The 22808-nt window shown below is 39.3% G+C and overlaps 1 protein-coding gene across 2 annotated transcripts in view; it reads right to left on the reverse strand.

The window, feature by feature from the left end:
• Positions 1-4299: 4299 nt before the first annotated feature.
• Positions 4300-22808, reverse strand: part of SLC17A3 (solute carrier family 17 member 3) — a 45147-nt gene continuing 26638 nt past the window's right edge. For both annotated transcript variants that reach the window (XM_064281673.1, XM_064281671.1), the window contains exons 7-13: positions 11000-11118; positions 10729-10890; positions 10298-10427; positions 10054-10201; positions 9647-9737; positions 4949-5085; positions 4300-4862 (exon numbers count right to left, since the gene is read on the reverse strand). In XM_064281673.1, the coding sequence (XP_064137743.1) occupies positions 4951-5085; positions 9647-9737; positions 10054-10201; positions 10298-10427; positions 10729-10890; positions 11000-11118 (785 nt within the window). In that variant the 3' untranslated portion in view covers positions 4300-4862; positions 4949-4950. The remainder of the gene's footprint in view (positions 4863-4948; positions 5086-9646; positions 9738-10053; positions 10202-10297; positions 10428-10728; positions 10891-10999; positions 11119-22808) is intronic.

Consider the following 22808-nt stretch of genomic DNA (forward strand, 5'->3'; position numbering starts at 1 on the left):
CAGAATGTGAAAATTACCAAACAATATCATTAATATCACACAGAAGTAAAATTTTGCTGAAGATAATTAAAAAATGGTTGCAGCAGTACCTCAACAGGGAACTGCTAGAAATCCAAGCCAGGTTCAGAAAAGAGCATGGAACTAGGGATATCATTGCTGATGTCAGATGGATCTTGGCTGAAAGCAGAGAATACCAGGAAGATGTTTATTTGTTTTTTAATTGGCTATGAAAAGGCATTCTGCTCTGTGGATTATAACAAGTTATGGATAACACTGAAAAGAGTGGGAATTCCAGAACACTTAATCATGCTCATGGGAAACCTGTACACATACCAAGAGGCAGTCCTTTGAACAAAATGGGGGGATACTGTATGGTTTAAAATCAGGAAAGGTGTGTGTCAGGGTTGTATACTTTCACCATACTTATTCAATCTCTACGCTGAGCAAATAATTCAAGAAACTGAACTATATAAAGAAGAATGTGGCATCAGGATTGGAGGAAGACTCATTAACAACCTGTGATATGTAGATGACACAACCTTGTTTGCTGAAAGCCAAGAGAACTTGAAGCACTTACTGATGAAGACCAAAGACTACAGTCTTCAGTATGGATTACACCTCAACATAAAGAAAACAGAAATCCTCACAACTGGACCAATAAGCAACATCATTATGAACAGAGAAAATACCGAAGTTGTCAAGGATTTCATTTTACTTGGATCCACAATCAACCCCCACAGAAGCAGCAGTCAGGAAATCAAATGATATAATGCATTGGGCTAATCTGCTGCAAAAGATTTTGCTTTTTAACATTTTAAAGTGTTAAAAAGCAAAGACTTCATGTTAGGACTAAGGTGCGCCTGACACAAGCCATGGTATTTTCAACTGCCTTATATGCCTGGGAAAGTTGTACAATGAATAAGGAAGACTGGAGAGTTAATGCATTTCAATTATGACGTTGGCAAAGACTACTGAATATATCATGGACTGCCAGGAGAATGAACAAATCTGTCTTGGAAGAAGTACAGCCAGAATGCCCCTTAGAAACAAGGATGACAAGACTTTGTCTCACATACTTTCAACATGTTATCAAGAGGGATCAGTCCCTAGAGAAGGTCATCATGCTTAGTAAAGTAGAGGGTCAGGGAAAAAGAGGAAGACCCTCAATGAAAGGGACTGGCACAATGGCTGTAATAATGGGGTCAAACATAGCAATGATTGTGAGGTTGGCACAGGATTGGGCAGTGTTTCATTCTGGCTATGAGTCGGAACCAACTCAACAGCATCTAAAAACGATGACTACCCCTGGTAGCCCTTGAATTCATGCCTTGAATTCATAGGCACTACTGTCTTTCAGTGAATACAGGCAAAGTAGGTTCCAGTAGCCCTCAGGCCAAGTGATGAATTTATTGGTTGTTGGCAGTAGAAGCACAAGAAGTGTGTGTGTGCACCAAAAAAATAGAGGATTCTAGGGGATATGGGCAAAGCTCTGTCAGCATCTGTTACTCCTTGCACTATTCAGTTCCATTCTCTCCTCACAGTAAGTTTATATCACTGATTCTTCAGGAAGAAAAGAGAAGGGCTAGTGAAATACTTGCATTTCTGTTACTGCAATTGGTCCTAGAAAACAAAATTGATACAATCTCTCTCTTCTTTCCATTCCAGGTCCTCTTTACTCTTGGCCAGCAGTTCTGCTGATTTGGGTTGTCTGCTAAATAGGATGACTTGAACCTTCATCTCTGAGGGGTTAAGGTGATGCTCCTATTTGTCTCCAGTTGCTGTATTTATCCATTAATGGTTAAAATGATGCATGGGCCCCCCTGGATCCTAGACGTATTCCTCCCCATCCCTATTATGTAGCTGCAACCAACCTTCTCATGATGGTACCAGCAAGAGAAGCCCAAAGAACATATTTACCAGATAAGTAGCTTCATACCAAGTAAGAGAACCTGCATTGATCTGTTCTTTTTTTTTTATTTTATTAAAGGTATTCCATCTGGCACATGTAATTAAGGCTACTGTTGGATTAAATTATGTTAATCCTCCATCCTCTGCTACAATCAATTTTTGCTGTGACTACTCTGATGAGTTGCATGGGAATATAATAGGGACCATCACTCTGGCATCCTTGAAGCCTTTAAAATTGATTTTCAGATTCTCCAGAAGCAGACCCTGAGGTGAGCATTCCTGTGAAAGTGATTTATTAGGACGTATTGTTGTTATTGTTCAAGTCCACCCAGAGGCAATCTACTTCTGAGAAATCAGCCATTGAAAACCCTGTGGAGCACAGTTCTACTCTGACAGACATAAGGTCACCATAAGTTGTAATCAACTTCATTGAGCTGACAGTTGCAATTGGTTTGGTTTGGGGTTTTGGTTGTTGTTGGTTGCCATTGAGTTCACTCCAGCATTATTCTCTGTCATTTCATCTAGGATGCAAGTATTGTTAATTTGAATTCCTAATTTGGCAGGAGTAGACAATTCTGAGAATTCCTATTTGGACTTAAGTGACATTATATCCTGAGTCACAACAACGTATTCACACACGCACACACAAAGCCTCCTTTATCCAGCTTTATATTCTTCCCCCAACACCTTGGTCAAATACTTCAGGCACGATCTCCTTGTCCCTGTTCCTTTGTTGGTGAATAATCCTTCCCCTTCCTTAGCAGAGCTAACATTACACAGTTTGGCTATCCTAAGGCCTGGACTAATTATTTGTCTAGGAGGTATTAGACAAACTTAGAATAGAACTTGACTAAGTAAGTATTATCTTGCAAGGCATCTGTATCAACTGTACCATCTGCATGATCATCAGGTAAAAGGAGGCTGCTGTCCCCCAGCACAGGGCAGTGGGCTGCTCCTTTAGGATGAGGCATTTCAGTCCTACTTCGGACTTGACTTTAGCCTAACAGACTTGCTGTAGCTCTGAATCCAGCCTTCTTTGTATTTCTGCTATTCTTACCATCAAATCTTGAGTCTGACCTTCAGAATGGGTCAGACTTCTGGCTACTGAGATAAAGGTATCTTTAAATGCTGCCATGGTGGTTTTCTATCTTTTATACAATGCTCTGATGTGATTGGCCAGCCTGAGCACATCTGTCATACTGACCAACAAACCATCAAGCCCAAAGTCCTTATAATTGCCATTTCCCCCATATCTCTCAAATGCTAGAGATATTGACTAAGCCAGTTCATTTCCTTCCATTTGTATCCCATGTCCCATTCTGATGCACCACGATTTTAATGTCACCACAAGCCAGAGGTATTACCATAATTCTTACTAGTATCAAAGAGGTCCCTTTGCCGTCTGCCTTGTGAATGATCCAACTCCAGAAGCCCATTCTGAAAGTCTTCATCCTAGGTCCCCTTGTGGAGACAACTGGCTGAAGTCAGATTCTCCAAAAGGAGACCCCGAGGTGAGTATTCCTGTGAAAGCAATTTATTAGGACATGTTGTTGTTCTTCAAGTCCTCTCAGATGCAGTCTAATTCCGAGAAATTAGCTATTGAAAACCCTATGGAGCACAGCTCTACCTTGATATAAATACCATCACCATAAATTAAGATCAACTCCATTGAGTTGATGGTTGCAACTGGTTTGGTTTTGGGTTTTGGTTGTTGTTATTTGCCATTGAGTTGACTCTGGCTCATGGTTTGCACTTAACTACCAACCTAAAGGAGCTCTGGTGGCTTAGTGGTTAAAAGCTTGGCTGCTAACCAAAAGGTTGCAAGTTCAAATCTACCAGCTGCTCCTTGGAAACCCTATGGGGCCATTCTACTCTGTCCTCTGGGGTCGCTGTGAGTCAGAACCAATTCAAGGGCACCTAACAACAATAATAACACTAACCTAAAAGTCTGTGTTTTGAACCCACCCAGTGGGGCCACAGAAGAAAGCCCTAGCAATCTAGTTCTATAAAGATTACATCCAAGAAAACCCTATGGAACAGTCCTACTCTGTAACATATGGAGTTTCTATGAGTCAGAACCAATTTAACGGCAATGGGTAATTTAAGATTTTTTATCTGTTTGTGGGAACAATATCTTCTAGATTGGTTTTTCCTCTACTTCTTTACTTTTGTACACAGAGCTAAAGTGGGGACTGTCTCATGTTGAACTTAAGCTATTTTCCTCACTATTATTCAGTTAAATATGGACATTCCTGGGAAAATTGGGCAACAGATACTGGTGATTGTTGTACAACATGACTAATGTAATTGGTGTAAGTAATGTAATTAATTGATGTAATTAATGTAATTGAATTTTACATGTGAAAAACTATTGAACTGGCAAATGTTGTGCTACATATATTTTTACACCAATTAAAAAAAAAGAAATCCAACAGGAGCCAGTAGATAAGGGAGTATAAGATGCAGTTCATGCAGGTCGGTCCCTGGGGCCTAAGCAGGATGAAGATTGGAGCACACACAGGAGGAGCAAATAGACAATACCCAAAGCAGAAAAATATAAAGTGATATTTATTTTCAAAATCAGGAAAAATCGTTGCTTTAACAATTTTTTTTTTTTTTTTAACAAGGTTGCCACCCTAGATTAAGAGTTTCAAAACATGGATTCTTGTTTCAATGTCCAGGAACTGTGAATTTGGCATCTTGGCTCCCACACAGCAGCTCCTCTGAGTCCATTGTTAATTCCATGAAGCGACAACTATGTTCTTAGCTATCATTTTAACTGAATTTTCATTCATCTTGCATTTTCTTCAAAAAGAAATCCAAGTAAAAGAAAGAATTTATCTCATATTTGAAAAGAACCACAACACAATTTTTTCCATGGGTATTTTCATCACTAATTCCTTTCCATTTGTGAAATAAGGTGTCTAATGGCTTTTCCATCCAAGGTAGAATAACTAAGAAAGGAAAATGACATGGAATTTAAAAAAACCTTAAATAGTGTTCTATGGTTATAATCATAGACGAAATCATTATTCTTTACCTTCATAAACGAGTGACTTTCCTCTCTTTAGCCCAGTCCTGGACATCTGCTTCTCCAAATATGATGTAGAAGACCAGTCCTAACGTGTTAATGGCAAACAACAAGAAGAAAATGTTCCTCCATCCAAATTCAGGGTCCTGGGGACACAAACTCCCAAGTAAATATTACCCCTTTCATCCTTTTTTCTATGAAATGTCATATTGACATTTCAGAACACAATGTTTCCTCTTGGGTTTCTGTGTAGAAATTCATTGCCTGAAAGTGGCTCGATAGTTTGATGGAAGGAAGAATTTGGAAATGCACTCAGAAAACACTTAATAAAAACAGTTTGGGAACCTTTGTGATTAACCTACAGAATTCAATTTGTCACTATAAAAGTGGCATAAATTTTCTATTTTGCATTACTCTTGTCTATAGGAAACCCTGGTGGCGGTACTGGTTAAGTGCTACAGCTGCTAACCAAAGAGTTGGCAGTTCAGATCTGCCAGGCGCTCCTTGGAAACTCTATGGGGCAGTTCTACTCTGTCCTATAGGGTCGCTATGAGTTGGAATCGACTCGACGGCACTGGCTTTGGTTTTTTGTTTTTTGTATATGACTTATGCTAAAAATGCTTTCAAGATTCTCCTTAAGTTGTGATGGCTTAGTGAAAAGACTAAGGGCTTTGGAGTTAGACAGGTCTAAGAAGAATTATCCCCCACGTGTCTGTCAGTTTGTCATACTGTGGGGGCTTGAGTGTTGCTGTGATGCTGGAAGCAGTGGCACTGGTATTCAGATACCAGCACGGTCACCCATGGAGGACAGGTTTCAGCTGAGCTTCCAGACTAAGACAGACTAGGAAGAAGGACCCGCAGCCTACTTCTGAAAAGCATTAGCCAGTGAAAACCTTATGAATAACAGCGGAACGTTGTCTGATATAGTGTTGGAAGATGAGCCCCCCAGGTTGGAAGGCACTCAAAAGATGACTGGGGAAGAGCTGCCTCTTCAAAGTAGATTCGACCTTAATGACGTGGACGGAGTAAAGCTTTCAGGACCTTCATTTGCTGATGTGGCAACTGAGAAGAAATGTTTCTTCTCATTTTGAGAAGAAATAGCTGCAAACATCCATTAATAACCGGAACCTGGAATGTACGAAGTATGCATCTAGGAAAACTGGAAATCGTCAAAAATGAAATGGAATGCATAAACATCAATATCCTAGGCATTAGTGAGCTGAAATGGACTGGTATGGCCATTTTGAATCGGACAATCATATAGTCTACTATGCTGGGAATGACAACTCGAAGAGGAATAGTGTCGCATTCATCGTCAAAAAGAACATTTCAAAATCTATCCTGAAGTACAATGCTGTCAGAGATAGGGTAATATCCATACGCCTACAAGGAAGACCAGTTAATATGACTATTATTCAAATTTACACACCAACCACTAGGGCCAAAGATGAAGAAATAGAAGACTTTTATCAGCTGCTACAGTCGGAAATTGATCGAACATGCAATCAAGATGCATTGATAATTACTGGTGATTGGAACACGAAAGTTGGAAAAGAAGAAGAAGGATCAGTAGTTGGAAAATATGGCCTTGGTGATAGAAACAATGCCCGAGATCGAATGATAGACTTTTGCAAGACCAACGACTTCTTCATTGCAAATACCTTCTTTCACCAACATAAACGGCGACTATACACATGGGCCCCGCCAGATGGAACACACAGAAATCAGATTGACTACATCTGTGGAAAGAGATGATGGAAAAGCTCATTATCATCGGTCAGAACACGGCCAGGGGCCAACTGTGGAACAGACCATCAATTGCTCATATGCAAGTTCAAGCTGAAACTGAAGAAAAACAGCAAGTCCACAAGAGCCAAAATATGACCTTGAGTATATCCCACCTGAATTTAGAGACCATCTGAAGAACAGATTTGATGCATTGAACACTAGTGAGCGAAGACCAGATGAGTTGTGGAATGACATCAAGGACATCATCCATGAAGAAAGCAAGAGGTCACTGAAGAGACAGAAAAGAAAGAAAAGACCAAGATGGAAGTCAGAGGAAACTCTGAAACTTGCTCTCGAACGTCGAGCAGCTAAAGCAAAAGGAAGAATTGATGAAATAAAAGAACTGAAGATTTCAAAGGGCCTCTCGAGAATACAAAGTAAAGTATTAAAATGACATGCGCAAAAAGCTGGAGATGGAAAACCAAAAGGGAAGAACACGTTCGGCACTTCTCAAGCTGAAAGAACTGAAGAAAAAATTCAACCCTCAAGTTGCAATACTGAAGGTTTCCATGGGGAAAATATTAAATGATGCAGGAAACATCAAAAGAAGATGGGAGGGATAAACAGAGTCATTATATCAAAAAGAATTAGTTGATATTCAACCATTTCAAGAGGTGGCGTATGATCAGGAACCGATGGTACTGAAGGGAGAAGTCCAAGCTGCTCTGAAGGCACTGGCAAAAAACAAGGCTCCAGGAACTAATGGAATATCAGTTGAGATGTTTCAACAAAAGGATGCAGCGCTGGAGGTGCTCAGTCATCTATCGCAAGAAATATGGATGACAGCTTCCTGGCCAACTGACTGAAGAGATCCATATTTATGCCTATTCCCAAGAAAGGTGATCCAACCAAATATGGAAATTATAGAACAATATCATTAATATCACACGAAGCAAAATTTTGCTGAAGATCATTCAAAAATGGCTGCAGCAGTATATCGACAGGGAACTGCCAGAAACTCAGGCTAGTTTCAGAAGAGGACTTGGAACCAGGGATATCATTGCTTATGTCAGATGGATCCTGGCTGAAAGCAGAGAATACCAGAAGGATGTTTACCTGTGTTTTATTGACTATGCAAAGGCATTTGACTGTGTGGATTATAATAAACTATGGATAACAATGCGAAGAATGGGAATTCCAGAACACTTAATTGTGCTCATGAGGAACCTCTACATAGATCAAGAGGTAGTTGTTCAGACAGAACAAGGGGATACTGATTGGTTTAAAGTCAGGAAAGGTGTGTGTCAGGGTTGTATTCTTTCACCATACCTATTTAATCTGTATGCTGAGCAAATAATCCTAGAAGCTGGACTATATGAAGAAGAATGGGGCATCAGGATTGGAGGAAGGCTCATTAACAACCTGCGTTATGCAGATGACACAACCTTGCTTGCTGAAAGTGAAGAGGACCTGAAGCACTTACTAATGAAGATCAAAGACCACAGCCTTCAGGATGGATTACACCTCAACATAAAGGAAACAAAAATCCTCACAACTGGACCAATGAGCAACATCATGATAAATGGAGAAAAGATTGAAGTTGTCCAGGATTTCATTTTACTTGGATCCACAATCAACAGCCATGGAAACAGCAGTCAAGAAATCAAAAGACACATTGCATTGGGCAAATCTGCTGCAAAGGACCTCTTCAAAGTGTTGAAGAGCAAAGATGTCACCCTGAAGACTAAGGTGCGCCTGACCCAACCCATGGTATTTTCAATCACATCATATGCATGTGAAAGCTGGACAATGAATAAGGAAGACCGAAGAAGAGTTGACGCTTTGGAATTGTGGTGGTGGTGAAGAATATTGAATATACCATGGACTGCCAAAAGAACGAACAAATCTGTCCTGGAGGAAGCGCAGCCAGAATGCTCCTTAGAGGCAAGGACGGCAAAACTGCGTCTTACATACTTTGGACATGTCGTCAGGAGGGATCAGTCCCTGGAGAAGGACATCATCCTTGGCAGAGTACCGGGTCAGCGGAAAAGAGGAAGACCCTTAACGAGGTGGATTGACACAGTGGCTGCAGCAATGAGCTCAAGCATAACAACGATTGTAAGGATGGCTCAGGATCAGGCAGTGTTTCGTTCTATTGTGCATAGGGTTGCTATGAGTCAGAACCAACTCGACGGCACCTACCAACAACAACAACAACAAGGATTCTGATTTTACAAATGTTCTCTTAGCAAAAAGATTTATCCTATTAGATTTTCAGTTTAATCATCAGGAAATAAGGATAATAATAATCCATCTTTACAATTGGTGTGAAATTAACAATTAAGTTGATTGCATGTGAAACACCTATATCAATGCCTGAATGTATCAGACGCTTAAAAATGTTTACTTTCATTATCCTTTCTCTTTTGCATGGCTATGCAAATGAAAATTGCAAAATGGTACAGAAGACAAGGCAGGTAGCATCTATAAATTGAATCATCATCCCAAGCCACCTATGCAGCTCTGTAATTTCAAATTCAGAGACTGTATATTACCAGTAGATTAATATTTAGTTCTTTTTTTGATTTAGGAATGAGCCAACATTGAGATCACCAAATACTTGTTCTACATTTTTCTTTAGGTCCCCGGGTGGAACAAACAGTTTGTACTTGACTGCTAACCTTAAAAGGTTGGTGGTTTGAACCCACTTAGCGTCACTACAGAAGAGAAGGCCTGGCAATCTCCTTCTGTTAAGATTAAGCCAAGAAAACCCTATACAGCAGTCCTACTCTGTAACACATGAAGTCATCATAAGTCAGAATTGACTGGACAGCAGCTAATAACAGCTTGATCTTCATGACAAAGCCAACCACGATTTAACTTTATTTTACAATCTTTGAATACTTTATTTGTAGTATTAACTTTACAAATGGATTTGGAAAGGCATTTTTAAAGTCCTTCTTGACATGAAAACTTTACCTGACTGAGGAGAAATCCACTGACAGTGGGTACCAGGACAGCTGCTATGTATCCAAATCCCCTGGCGACTCCCATGAGAAAACTGGAATGTCTGTGGGTAAGAAGAATGTTCCAGGCTAGATGCAGAGGTGCTTGACAATATCCTTCAGCCCTGTTCCATATAGGACTCCATCCTCTAACTATGTCATAAAGGACCCTGCACTGTCTATATTCAACAAAAGGTCGTAAGACACATCAATAGCATCCCCCCTCCCCGCCCCCCCATACACACACATGCCAGAAAAAAATGGCCACAGGTCCATTTGTGATCCTTGCCCATGCTTTACTATTTTCCAAAGTTTGGGGCTCCCAGAAAGCTGAGCCTTTTTCAGAAAATGTGCAAATAAGAGTGGAGAGTAGAGTCCTACCTTGGAGCAATATCTAAGGCATTAATAGAAACCCCTGACTGACACAGCGACGCTAGTCCGCAAGAGATGATCAGAAAGGTTACTGTTGTAATGTAGCTGGACCTGAGGTAGGGCAGGGCAACAAGGATCGCTGAAGAAGGGAGATTTCCTAGGGAATGAACAACAGACAAATTAAATAGTGAGATGCATTCTTTGATTGTTGTATGTCTTGTGAATTAATTAATTATTTAGGCTCTGTTCTTACCTAAAACTGTGGCAAGTTTCCTCACTGTAACAAGCCTAAAATTCTTGGTCAGAAGGAAATCTGCCAGTTGGCCTCCTAGGATGCCAAAGGCCCAGGCCAAAAGAAAAGGAAGGGCAGACACGATCCCATTCTAAAGAAAACAATTGGAGCAAACCATATTAATAAAGGCAGTGAGGTCACAACTTTCACGGGTCAATCACTCCTAATCATACTGCCATCCTGAAATCATGCTTTCTTATGAAAATCAGTAACCTCTCAATAACACCACCAGAAGGTATTCAATCATACCTTCAATCATAGTGGCATGAATATAAAATATTAGGTTACTTTGATAATAAGAGAGAAATTTCTCTAGATGGAATGATTTATGAAGACACAATGATTAGTGAGTCATGCAAACAGGAAAATAAACTGGAGGGAAATATACTCACATCTCTGATGTTAATGTCGAACGCAGAGCTGATATAAGTCGGTGTGTATACAACCAGTACAGTAATTAACCATTGGTAGCCCAAAGAGCAAAGAATCATGGACCAAACGGGTAGAGATCTGACCATATCTTTGATGGGCAGAGACTGCCTAGAAGAGCTGACCTGAAAACAAATTTACTCATCAGAACACTAAGACCTGAGAGATGCTCACACACTCTTAGCCACCCTGAGAAATCCAGACACTAGAGAAAGTAGAAGTCCTAATGTGTACCTGTTGGGCCAAGGAGGATGTGATGTATTCCTTCTCTGAGATGCTTATCCAAGGGTGAGAAACAGGGTCATCATAAACCAGAACAACCCAGAGAAGGCTCCAGACACAGCCCAAACCTCCTGCAAGCAGAGGATAAAATTGGCACAGGGCTGATACTTGCCTTCCACATGAATTTCTTTACATTGGAACATGCTAATGGTATAGAACCCAGGAAAAGCTCTTGCTCATAATATCCCCTTTCCATTTCTCAATTAAAAAAAATTATATATATATATCTCACGTGAATATTTCAACTTTCTAGCACCCATTCCTTGTTTATTTCTGTATGTACCAATCACAGACTCTAAAAATAGCACCACAATACTTGGTATCTCAGTCTTTTTAATATCATCCATTCTAATAGATGTGTTAAGATATTCCACTGTGGTTTTTATTTGAATTTCCTTAATAACTATGGATGTTAGGCAGCTTTTCATGTGTGTATTTGCCCTCCATAAATCGTCTTTGATGAAGTACCTATTCAACTACTTTGCCCATTTTTTAATTGAGTTGTTTATTTTCTTATTGTTGAGTTTTGAGAATTATTTACACATTTTTGGTAAAAGTCCTTATCCTACATGTGTTTGCAGATATTTTCTCCATGTCTCAACTTTATTGTTATTATTATCATAACAATGTCTTTTGAAGAGCAGAAGTATTTAACTTTGATAAAATCCAATTTATCAATTCATTTTATGAATCTGGCTTTTTGGATCGTATCTAAGAAATCTTTGCCTAATCTAAGGACAAAGATTTTCTCCTATGTCTTTTTCCAGAAGTGTAATAATTTTAGGTTTAGGATTCATTTTGATTTAGCTTTTGTTTTTGACTATGGTGCAAAGTGTAGATCAAAGTGCTGTTTTTTGGTTTTTTTTTTTTTTTTGCATATGTGAACATCCAATTTTAAGCACCATTGAATTGCCTTTGCACCGGTTTAAAATATTTTTTTCCTTAAATGTGTGAGTCTGTTTATGACTCTATTCTGTTCCTTTGACCTATTTGTCTATTTTTATGCCAACACCACTCTGTGTTAGTTCTTCAGCTTTGTAATTCATTTTCAGAGTTGTTTGGCTATTCCATGTTCTTTGACTTTTCATATGAATTTTAGAATCCACTTGTCAATTTCTACAAAAAAAGGCAGAAATGGACACTCAAGACAGTTGTATGCTGAGATTTTGATTGACAATGCATTGAATCTATAGATCAATTTGGGAAGAACTACCATCTAAAAACATTGAGTCTTCTACTGGGATGCCAGCACAACCTGTACAAGGGAAGGCCGTGGAAGCTCCATAGACACACCCAAACTCCCTGAGGGACCGAATTGCTGAGCTGAGGGCTGTGGGTACCATGGTCTCAGGGAACATCTAGCTCAAATGGCATAACAGAGTTTATAAAGAATATGTTCTACATTCTACTTTGGTGAGTAGCAACTGGGGTCTTAGCCTGTTAGCAGCCATCTAGTATACTCCACTGGTCTCACCCCTTCAGGAGCAAGGAAGAATGAAGGTTTACAGAACAAACTAGTTTCTCATCAAGAGGTTAGTATACACATTGTTGTATGACATTGGTAAACAACCCCACAACATGAAAACACACTCCCTTCTCAACCCTGGATTCCCTATTACCAGCTTTCCTGTTCCCTCCTGCCTTCCAGTCCCTGCCCTAGGGCTAGTGCACGTGTTTAGTCTTGTTTTGTTCCGTAGGCCTGTTCAATCTTTAGCTGAAGCATGAAATTCAGTCTGGTGGAGGCCTTGGTAGATGTGGTCCATTAGTCCTTTGGACTAATCTTTCCCTTATGCCTTTAGTTTTCTTCAATACCTCTCCTCTTCTTTAGATACTGCACAGGTCACTGTGAAGTTCTGTCCATCTTATTACTAATTTTTTTTCTCTGTGTTTTATGCTGTATGATTTCTATTGCTATATTTTTTTTTTTTACTTTTTTAATTAACTTTTATTGAGCTTCAAGTGAACGTCTACAAATCAAGTCAGGCTGTCACATATAAGTTTATATACACCTTACTCCGTTCTCCCACTTGCTCTTCCCCTAATGAGTCAGCCCTTCCAATCTCTCCTTTCTTGACAATTTTGCCAGCTTCCAACTCTCTCTATCCTCCCATCCCCCCTCCAGACAGGAGATGCCAACACAGTCTCAAGTGTCCACCTGATATAAATAGCTCACTCTTCATCAGCATCTCTCTCCTACCCACTGCCCAGTCCCTTTCATGTCTGATGAGTTGTCTTCAGGGATGGTTCCTGTCCTGGGCCAACAGAAGGTTTGGGGACCATGACCGCCGGGATTCCTCTAGTCTCAGTCAGACCATTAAGTCTGGTCTTTTTATGAGAATTTGGGGTCTGCATCCCACTGATCTCCTGTTCCCTCAGGGGTTCTCTGTTGTGCTCCCTGCCAGGGCAGTCATCAGTTGTAGCCAGGCACCATCTAGTTCTTCTGGTCTCAGGATGATGTAAGTCTCTAGTTCCTGTGGCCCTTTCTGTCTCTTGGGCTCTAAGTTATCGTGCGACCTTGGTGTTCTTCATTCTCCTTTGTTCCAGGTGGGTTGAGACCAATTGATGCATCTTAGATGGCCGCTTGTTAGCATTTAAGACCCCAGACACCACATTAAAGTGGGATGCAGAATGTTTTCATAATAGAATGATTTTGCCAATTGACTTAGAAGTCCCCTTAAGCCATAGGCCCCAAACCCCCGCCTTTGCTCCGCTGACCTTTGAAGTATTCAGTTTATCCCGGAAACTTCTTTGCTTTTGGTCCGGTCCAGTCCAGTCCAGCTGAGCTGACCTTCCATGTATTGAGTATTGTGCTTCCCTTCACCTAAAGCAGTTCTTAGCTGCTAATTAATCAGTAAAAAACCCTCTCCCATCCTCCCTCCCCCCTTCGTAACCACAAAAGTATGTGTTCTTCCCAGTTTATACTATTTCTCAAAATCTTATAATAGTGGTCTTATACAATATTTGTCCTTTTGCCTCTGACTCATTTCGCTCAGCATAATGCCTTCCAGGTTCCTCCAGGTTATGAAATGTTTCACAGATTCGTCACTGTTCTTTATCAATGCGTAGTATTCCATTGTGTGAATATACCACAATTTATTTAACCATTCATCCGTTGATGGACACCTTGGTTGCTTCCATCTTTTTGCTATTGTAAACAGAGCTGCAATAAACATGGGTGTGCATATATCTGTTTGTGTGAAGGCTCTTATTTCTCTAGGGTATATTCTGAGGAGTGGGATTTCTGGGTTGTATGGTAGTTCTATTTCTAACTGTTTAAGATAACGCCAGATAGATTTCCAAAGTGGTTGTACCATTTTACATTCCCACCAGCAGTGTATAAGAGTTCCAATCTCTCCGCAGCCTCTCCAACATTTATTATTTTGTGTTTTTTGGATTAATGTCAGCCTTGTTGGAGTGAGATGGAATCTCATCGTGGTTTTAATTTGCATTTCTCTAATGGCTAATGATCGAGAGCATTTTCTCATGAATCTGTTAGCTGCCTGAATATCTTCTTTAGTGAAGTGTGTGTTCATATCCTTTGCCCACTTCTTGATTGGGTTGTTTGTCTTTTTGTGGTTGAGTTTTGACAGAATCATATAGATTTGAGAGATCAGGTGCTGGTCTGAGATGTCATAGCTGAAAATTCTTTCCCAGTCTGTAGGTGGTCTTTTTAGTCTTTTGGTGAAGTCTTTAGATGAGCATAGGTGTTTGATTTTGAGGAGCTCCCAGTTATCTGGTTTCTCTTCGTCATTTTTGGTAATGTTTTGTATTGTGTTTATGCCTTGTATTAGGGCTCCTAAGGTTGTCCCTATTTTTTCTTCCATGATCTTTATCGTTTTAGTCTTTATGTTTAGGTCTTTGATCCACTTGGACTTAGTTTTTGTGCATGGTGTGAGGTATGGGTCCTGTTTCATTTTTTTGCAAATGGATATCCAGTTATGCCAGCACCATTTGTTAAAAAGACTATCTTTTCCCCAATTAACTGACACTGGGCCTTTGTCAAATATCAGCTGCTCATATGTGGATGGATTTATATCTGGGTTCTCAATTCTGTTCCACTGGTCTATGTGTCTGGTGTTGTACCAGTACCAGGCTGTTTTGACTACTGTGGCTGTATAATAGCTTCTGAAATCAGGTAGAGTGAGGCCTCCCACTTTCTTCTTCTTTTTCAGTAATGCTTTGCTTAGCCGAGGCTTCTTTCCCTTCCATATGAAGTTGGTGATTTGTTTCTCCATCACATTAAAACATGACATTGGAATTTGGATCAGAAGTGCATTGTATGTATAGATGGCTTTTGGTAGAATAGACATTTTTACTATGTTAAGTCTTCCTATCCATGAGCAAGGTATGTTTTTCCACTTAAGTATGTCCTTTTTAATCTCTTGTAGTAGTGCTTTGTAATTTTCTTTGTATAGGTCTTTTACATCTTTGGTAAGATTTATTCCTAAGTATTTTATCTTCTTGGGGGCTACTGTGAATGGTATTGATTTGGTGATTTCCTCTTCGATGTTCTTTTTGTTGATGTAGAGGAATCCAAGTGATTTTTGTATGTTTATTTTATAACCTGAGACTCTGCCAAACTCTTCTATTAGTTTCAGTAGTTTTCTGGAGGATTCCCTAGGGTTTTCTGTGTATAAGATCATGTCATCTGCAAATAGAGATAATTTTACTTCCTCCTTGCCAATCCGGATGCCCTTTATTTCTTTGTCTAGCCTAATTGCTTTGGCTAGGACGTCTAGCATAATGTTGAATAAGAACGGTGATAAAGGGCATCCTTGTCTGGTTCCCCTTCTCAAGGGAAATGCTTTCAGGCTCTCTCCATTTAGAGTGATGTTGGCTGTGGCTTTGTATAGATACCCTGTATTATGTTGAGGAATTTTCCTTCAATTCCTATTTTGCTGAGAGTTTTTATCATAAATGGGTGTTGGACTTTGTCAAATGCCTTTTCTGCATCAATTGATAAGATCATGTGGTTATTGTCTTTTGTTTTATTTATATGGTGGATTACATTAATGGCTTTTCTAATATTAAACCAGCCTTGCATACCTGGTATAAATCCCACTTGGTGGTGGTGAATTATTTTTTTGATATGTTGTTGAATTCTATTGGCTAGAATTTTGTTGAGGATTTTTGCATCTATGTTCATGAGGGATATAGGTCTGTAATTTTCTTTTTTTGTGATGTCTTTACCTGGTTTTGGTATCAGGGAGATGGTGGCTTCATAGAATGAGTTGGGTAGTATTCCGTCATTTTCTATGCTTTGAAGTACCTTTAGTAGTAGTGGTGTTATCCCTTCTCTGAAAGTTTGGTAGAACTCTGCCTTGAAGCCGTCCGGGCCAGGGCTTTTTTTTGTTGGCAGTTTTTTGATTACCGTTCCAATCTCTTTTTTTGTTATGGGTCTATTTAGTTGTTCTACTTCTGATTGTGTTAGTTTAGGTAGATAGTGTTTTTCTAGGAATTCATCCATTTCTTCAAGGTTTGCAAATTTGTTAGGATACAATTTTTTGTAATAATCTGATATGATTCTCTTAATTTCAGTTGTGTCTGTTGTGATGTGGCCCTTCTCGTTTCTTATTTGGGTTATTTGTTTCCTTTCCTGTATTTCTTTAGTCAGTCTAGCCAATGGTTTATCAATTTTGTTAATTTTTTCAAAGAACCAGCTTTTGGCTTTGTTAATTCTTTCAATTGTTTTTCTGTTCTCTAATTCATTTAGTTCAGCTCTCATTTTTATTATTTGTTTTCTTCTTGTGCCTGATGGATTCTTTTGTTGCTCACTTTCTATTTGTTCAAGTTGTAGGGACAGTTCTCTGATTTTGGCTCTTTCTTCTTTTTGTATGTGTGCATTTATCGATATAAATTGACCTCTGAGCACTGCTTTTGGTGTGTCCCAGAGGTTTTGATAGGAAATATTTTCATTCTCGTTGCATTCTGTGAATTTCCTTATTCCCTCCTTAATGTCTTCTATAACCCAGTCTTTTTTCAGCAGGGTATTGTTCAGTTTCCAAGTATTTGATTTCTTTTCCCTAATTTTTCTCTTATTGATTTCCACTTTTATGGCCTTGTGGTCTGAGAAGATGCTTTGTAATATTTCGATGTTTTGGATTCTGCAAAGGTTTGTTTTATGACCTAATATGTGGTCTATTCTAGAGAATGTTCCATGTGCGCTAGAAAAAAAAGTACACTTTGCAGCAGTTGGGTGGAGAGTTCTGTATAAGTCAATGAGGTCAAGTTGGTTGATTGTTGTAATTAGGTCTTCCGTGTCTCTATTGAGCTTCTTACTGGATGTCCTGTCCTTCTCCGAAAGTGGTGTGTTGAAGTCTCCTACTATAATTGCGGAGGTGTCTATCTCACTTTTCAGTTCTGTTAAAATTTGATTTATGTATCTTGCAGCCCTGTCATTGGGTGCATAAATATTTAATATGGTTATATCTTCCTGGTCAATTGTCCCTTTTATCATTATGTAGTGTCCTTCTTTATCCTTTGTGGAGGATTTAAGTTTAAAGTCTATTTTGTCAGAAATTAATATTGCTACTCCTCTTCTTTTTTGCTTATTGTTTGCTTGACATATTTTTTTCCATCCTTTGAGTTTTAGTTTGTTTGTGTCTCTAAGTGTAAGGTGTGTCTCTTGTAGGCAGCATATAGACGGATCGTGTTTCTTTATCTAGTCCGAGACTCTCTGTCTCTTTATTGGTGCCTTTAGTCATTTACATTAAGTGTAATTATAGATAAGTAAAAAAAAAAAAAGTGTTGTCATTTTGATGCCTTTTTATGTTGTTGTTGACAATTTCATTTTTCCACTTACTGTTTTGTGCTGAGACATGTTTCTTTGTAAATTGTGAGATCCTCATTTTCATAGTATTTGACTTTATGTTTGCTGAGTCATTACATTTTTCTTGGTTTTTATTCTGAGTTCTGGAGTTGTTATACCTCTTGGTGGTTACCTTAATATTTACCCCTATTTTTCTAAGTAAAGACCTAACTTGTCTTGTCCTATATCGCCTTGCTTCCCTCTCCGTATGGCAGTCCTATGCCACCTGTATTTAGTCCCTCTTTTTGATTATTGTGATCTTTTACATATTGACTTCAATGATTCCCTGTTTTGAGCATTTTTTTTTTAATTAATCTTAATTTGTTTTTTCGATTTCCCTATTTGAGTTGATATCAGGATGTTCTGTTCTGTGACCCTGTGTTGTGCTGGTATCTGATATTATTGGTTTTCTGATCAAACAATTTCCTTTAGTATTTCTTGTAGCTTTGGTTTGGTTTTTGCAAATTCTCTAAGCTTGTGTTTATCTGTAAATGTTTTAATTTTGCCTTCATATTTGAGAGAGAGTTTTGCTGGATATATGATCCTTGGCTGGCAGTTTTTCTCCTTCAGTGCTCTGTATATGTCATCCCATTGCCTTCTTGCCTGCATGGTTTCTGCTGAGTAGTCTGAACTTATTCTTATTGATTCTCCCTTGAAGGAGACCTTTCTTTTCTCCCTGGCTGTTTTAAAATTTTCTCTTTATCTTTGGTTTTGGCAAGTTTGATGATAATATGTCTTGATGTTTTTCTTTTTGGATCAATCTTAAATGGGGTTCAATGAGCATCTTGGATAGATATCTTTTCATCTTCCATGATGTCAGGGAAGTTTTCTGTCAGCAGATCTTCAACTATTCTCTCTGTGTTTTCTATCCTCCCTCCCTGTGCTGGGACTCCAGTCACACTCAAGTTATCCTTCTTGATAGAGTCCCACATGATTCTTAGGGTTTCTTCATTTTTTTTTTTTTTTTAATTCTTTTATCTGTTTTTTTTTTCAGCTATATTGGTGTCAATTCCCTGGCCCTCCAGATCTCCCACTCTGCATTCTAATTGCTAGAGTCTGCAACTCTGACTTCCTATTGCGTTGTCTAATTCTGTAATTTTATTGTTAATCTTTTGGATTTCTGCATGCTGTCTCTCTATGGATTCTTGCAACTTATTAATTTTTCCACTATGTTCTTGAATAATCTTTTTGAGTTCTTCAACTGTTTTATCAGTGATTCCTTGGCTTTTTCTGCAGTTTGCCTTATTTCATTTCTGAGGTCATCCCTGATGTCTTGAAGCATTCTGTAAATTAGTTTTTTATATTCTGTATCTGATAATTCCAGGATTGTATCTTCATTTGGGAAAGATTTTGATTCTTTTGTTTGGGGGGTTGTAGAAGCTGTCATGGTCTGCTTCTTTATGTGGTTTGATATCGACAGCTGTCTGTGAACCATCACTAAGATATTGTAGTGATTTATTCTATGTTTGCTCACTGAGTCTTATCTTGTTTTGTTTTCTTTCAGTATACGTGGATGGGCTAGTAGATTGTGCTGTCTTGATTGTTGTAGCCCTTGACTTACTTATGACCTATTACCAGCTGGTTAGGGCTATTGCCAGATACATATGCCTGAGTCTATTTACTGCTCTTGTGTAGAATCTGATTTTGGGTCATCAAGTGTGTGCGGCACCCTAACACCTATCCACCTCGAGAAGTAGTGGTGATAGTTGTGTGCACCAGATTCTATTAGCAGCCGGGGTTCACACTCCAGGGGGGCAGGATGCTGACAGGCTTCCCCCAAGTGCCAGTGAGGTAGGTGTGTCTCTATTCCTAAAGCACCTTGGTGGGAGGGCTCTGCAGCTGTACCTTAGGCCCCCAATGCAAGTACCTCTACAGATTGGTAGGTGTCACCCTCCTTAGACCCCTAAGGCAAGAGGCTAGGTGGTCTGAGGGGATCTTCAGCCCTCAGTTCCCTGTTGTGGGTCAGTCAGGGCTCTGTTGAATAAGCAGAGATATCAGACCTGGGAAACTTGTTTTTCCAGTAAATCCACTAAAAAAAATGCAGTCAGATCCCTATCAGAAATGCCTTTGCATTGTAATAGCCACCTTGTTCCCTGTAGGGATGAAAGCCCAAGATATGGATCATATATGCTTGGCTGGAGCTGATTCTGTGTTTTTAGTCCAATTAGGGAAGGATTTTTGGTCCCTGGGTTTTTTGTGGCTGCTTCTCTCAGGCCGGAAGAATGGGTTAGGAAAAGACCAAAACAAAAGGGAAAAGAAAAGCCACAGAGCCGGAGCTGTTCTCCCTCTGGCTCAGGATATTCCAATGTTAATGAAGCCGCCTGGGAAGGGGAGGGGAGGGTTCAGGAAAACAGGAGAGAGTAGCACCCCAGGATATAACCAAAGTTGCTTATCTTGTTTGGGACGACTATTTTATCTGAGATTCCCAAGGGGCCTGTCGCCTAAGTGTGCCGGCTGGGTAGAGATTGCCCCCGAGGGTCTGGCTCGCAGAAGCCGCGGTCAGGTCCTCCGCTGCCAGTCCACAGCCCAGCGTCAAGGATCCCCGGCTGGGACGCTGCAATCCCGGTGTTTTTAGTCCAATTAGGGAAGGATTTTTGGTTCCTGGGTTTTTTGTGGTTGCTTCTCTCAGGCTGGAAGAATGGGTTAGGAAAAGACCAAAAAAAAAAAAAAAAAAGGAAAAGAAAAGCCGCGGAGCCAGAGCCGTTCTCCCTCTGGCTCAGGAAATTCCAATGTTAATGAAGCCGCCTGACTGGGACGCTGGCTCCAGGCTCCGAAAACAGTCGCTGCTTCCCCGTAGTTGTTTGTTGTCCGTCTCTGTCACTCAGGTCAACTCTTTAAATCTGTGTTTGTTGTTCAGGGTTCGTAGATTGTCATGTATATGATGGATTCACTTGTTTTTCTGAGTCTTTGTTGCAAAAGGGATCCTAGGTAGCATCTACCTAGTCAGCCATCTTGGCCCCCTCCTCTATTGCTATGTTTTTAAGTTCATTTATCTTTTCTCCTGGTATATCTAATCAGTGAGCTGTTAAGTGCTCAAAGAAGAGGAGAGGGATTAGAAAAATAAAATATTTGAAGAAATAATTGCTGAACAAATTTCTTCTGTTATAGCTAGTCTCTCATCTGTCATTTTGTCATACCGTGGTGGCTTGCATGTTGCTGTGATGCTGGAAGCTATGATGCTGGTATTTCAAATACCAGCAGAGTCACCCATGGTGGAAAGGTTTTAGTTGAAGCTTCCAGACTAAGACAAACTAGGAAGAAGTATCCCTTCCTTTTCTATGTTCTGAAATAGTTTGAGTAGTACTGGCATAAGCTCTTCTCTGAATGTTTTGTAGAATTCTCCAGTTGTTGTTGTTGGGAGGTTTTTTTTTAATCTATTTATTATCTTTCAATCTCTTCTCTTGTTATGGGTCTGTTCAGATTTTCAACATCATTTTGTGTTAGTTTGGGTAGACAGTGTGTTTCTAGAAATTTTTCCATTTCCTTTAGTTTTTCAAATTTGTTGGAGTACTCTGTTATGATCCTTTTCATTTCTTTTGGGTCTGTTGTAATGTTCTTCATTTCATTTCTTATTTGGGTTATTTGCATCCTTTCCTGTATTTCTTGTGTCAATTTGGCCCACGGTTTGTCGATTTTTTTGATCCTTTCAGAGAACCAGCTTTTGGTTTTGTTGATTCTATTTTTCTACTCTCCATTTTGTTTATTTCTGCTCTGATCTTTATTATTTTCTTTCTTCTGCTGGCTATGGGCTTCTTTTGCTGTTATCTTTCTATTTTTTCAAGTTGTAGAGCTAATGTTTTGATTTTATCCCTTTCTTCTTTTCTGATGTGTGCATCTATTGCTATAAATTGACCTCTGAGGACTGCCTTTGCTGTGTCCCAAAGGTTTTGGTATGATGTATTTTCATTCTTGTTTGATTCTAGAAATTTTTTAATTCCATCTTTGATTTCTTCCATTGCCCAGTGGTTTTTAAGCAGGGTGTTATTCAGTTTCCATGTAACTGATTTCTTTTCCTTGCTCTTCCTTTTGTTAATTTCTGCTTTGATGGTGTTGTGGTCATAGAAGATACTTTGTTTTATCTCAATGTTTTGGATTTTGTTGAGGGTTGCTCTGTGGCCTAAGGTGTGGTCTATTCTGGAGAAAGTTCCATGAGTGTTGGAAAAGAATGTGTACTTTGCAGCTTTTGGGTGGCATGTTCTATATATGCCTGTGAGGTCAACTTGGCTGATTGTGCCCTTTAGCTTTTCTGTATCTTTGTTGAGTTTATTACTAGATGTTCTATCCTTTACCAAGAGTGGTGCATTGAGGTCTCCTACTATTATGGTGGAATTGTCAATTTCTCTTTTCAGTGCTGTTAGAGTTTGTTTTATGTATTTTGGAGCTCTGTCATTGGGTGCGTAGATGTTTATTATGATTAAGTTTTCATGATGGATTGTCCCCTTAATCATTATACAGTGGCGCTCTTTGCCTTTTATGGAAGATTTTGTTTTAAATTCTATTTTATCTGAGATTAGTATTACCACTCCTGCTTTTTTTCGTAATTTGCTTGATTTTTTTTCCATCCTTTGATTTTTAACAAATTTACACCTTTGTTTCTAAGGCGCATCTCTTGCAGACAGCATATTGATGGATCCTATTTTTCTATCCATTCTGTCACTCTTTGTCTCTTTATGGGTGCATTTAGGCCATTTACATTCGGTGTAATTATTGATAGGTGTGAGTTTATTGTTGTCATTTTGTAGTGCTTTTTTTTGTGGTGCTGATGTTTTCTTTGTTCCTCTTACTCTTCTGTGCTGAATTCCTTTTGTTTGTGGATTTCTTTTGTTTTTATTGAGATTTTATGTTTTTCTTCTTTATTTTGGTGAGTACGTTTGTTAACTTTCTTTGTGGTTACCATGAAATTTATCCTTATCTTCCTAGGTTTGAACAAGTCTATTACTACTTGTGCATCGG

Source organism: Loxodonta africana, chromosome 1, assembly GCF_030014295.1.
Source record: "Loxodonta africana isolate mLoxAfr1 chromosome 1, mLoxAfr1.hap2, whole genome shotgun sequence".
Classification (NCBI taxonomy): domain Eukaryota; kingdom Metazoa; phylum Chordata; class Mammalia; order Proboscidea; family Elephantidae; genus Loxodonta; species Loxodonta africana.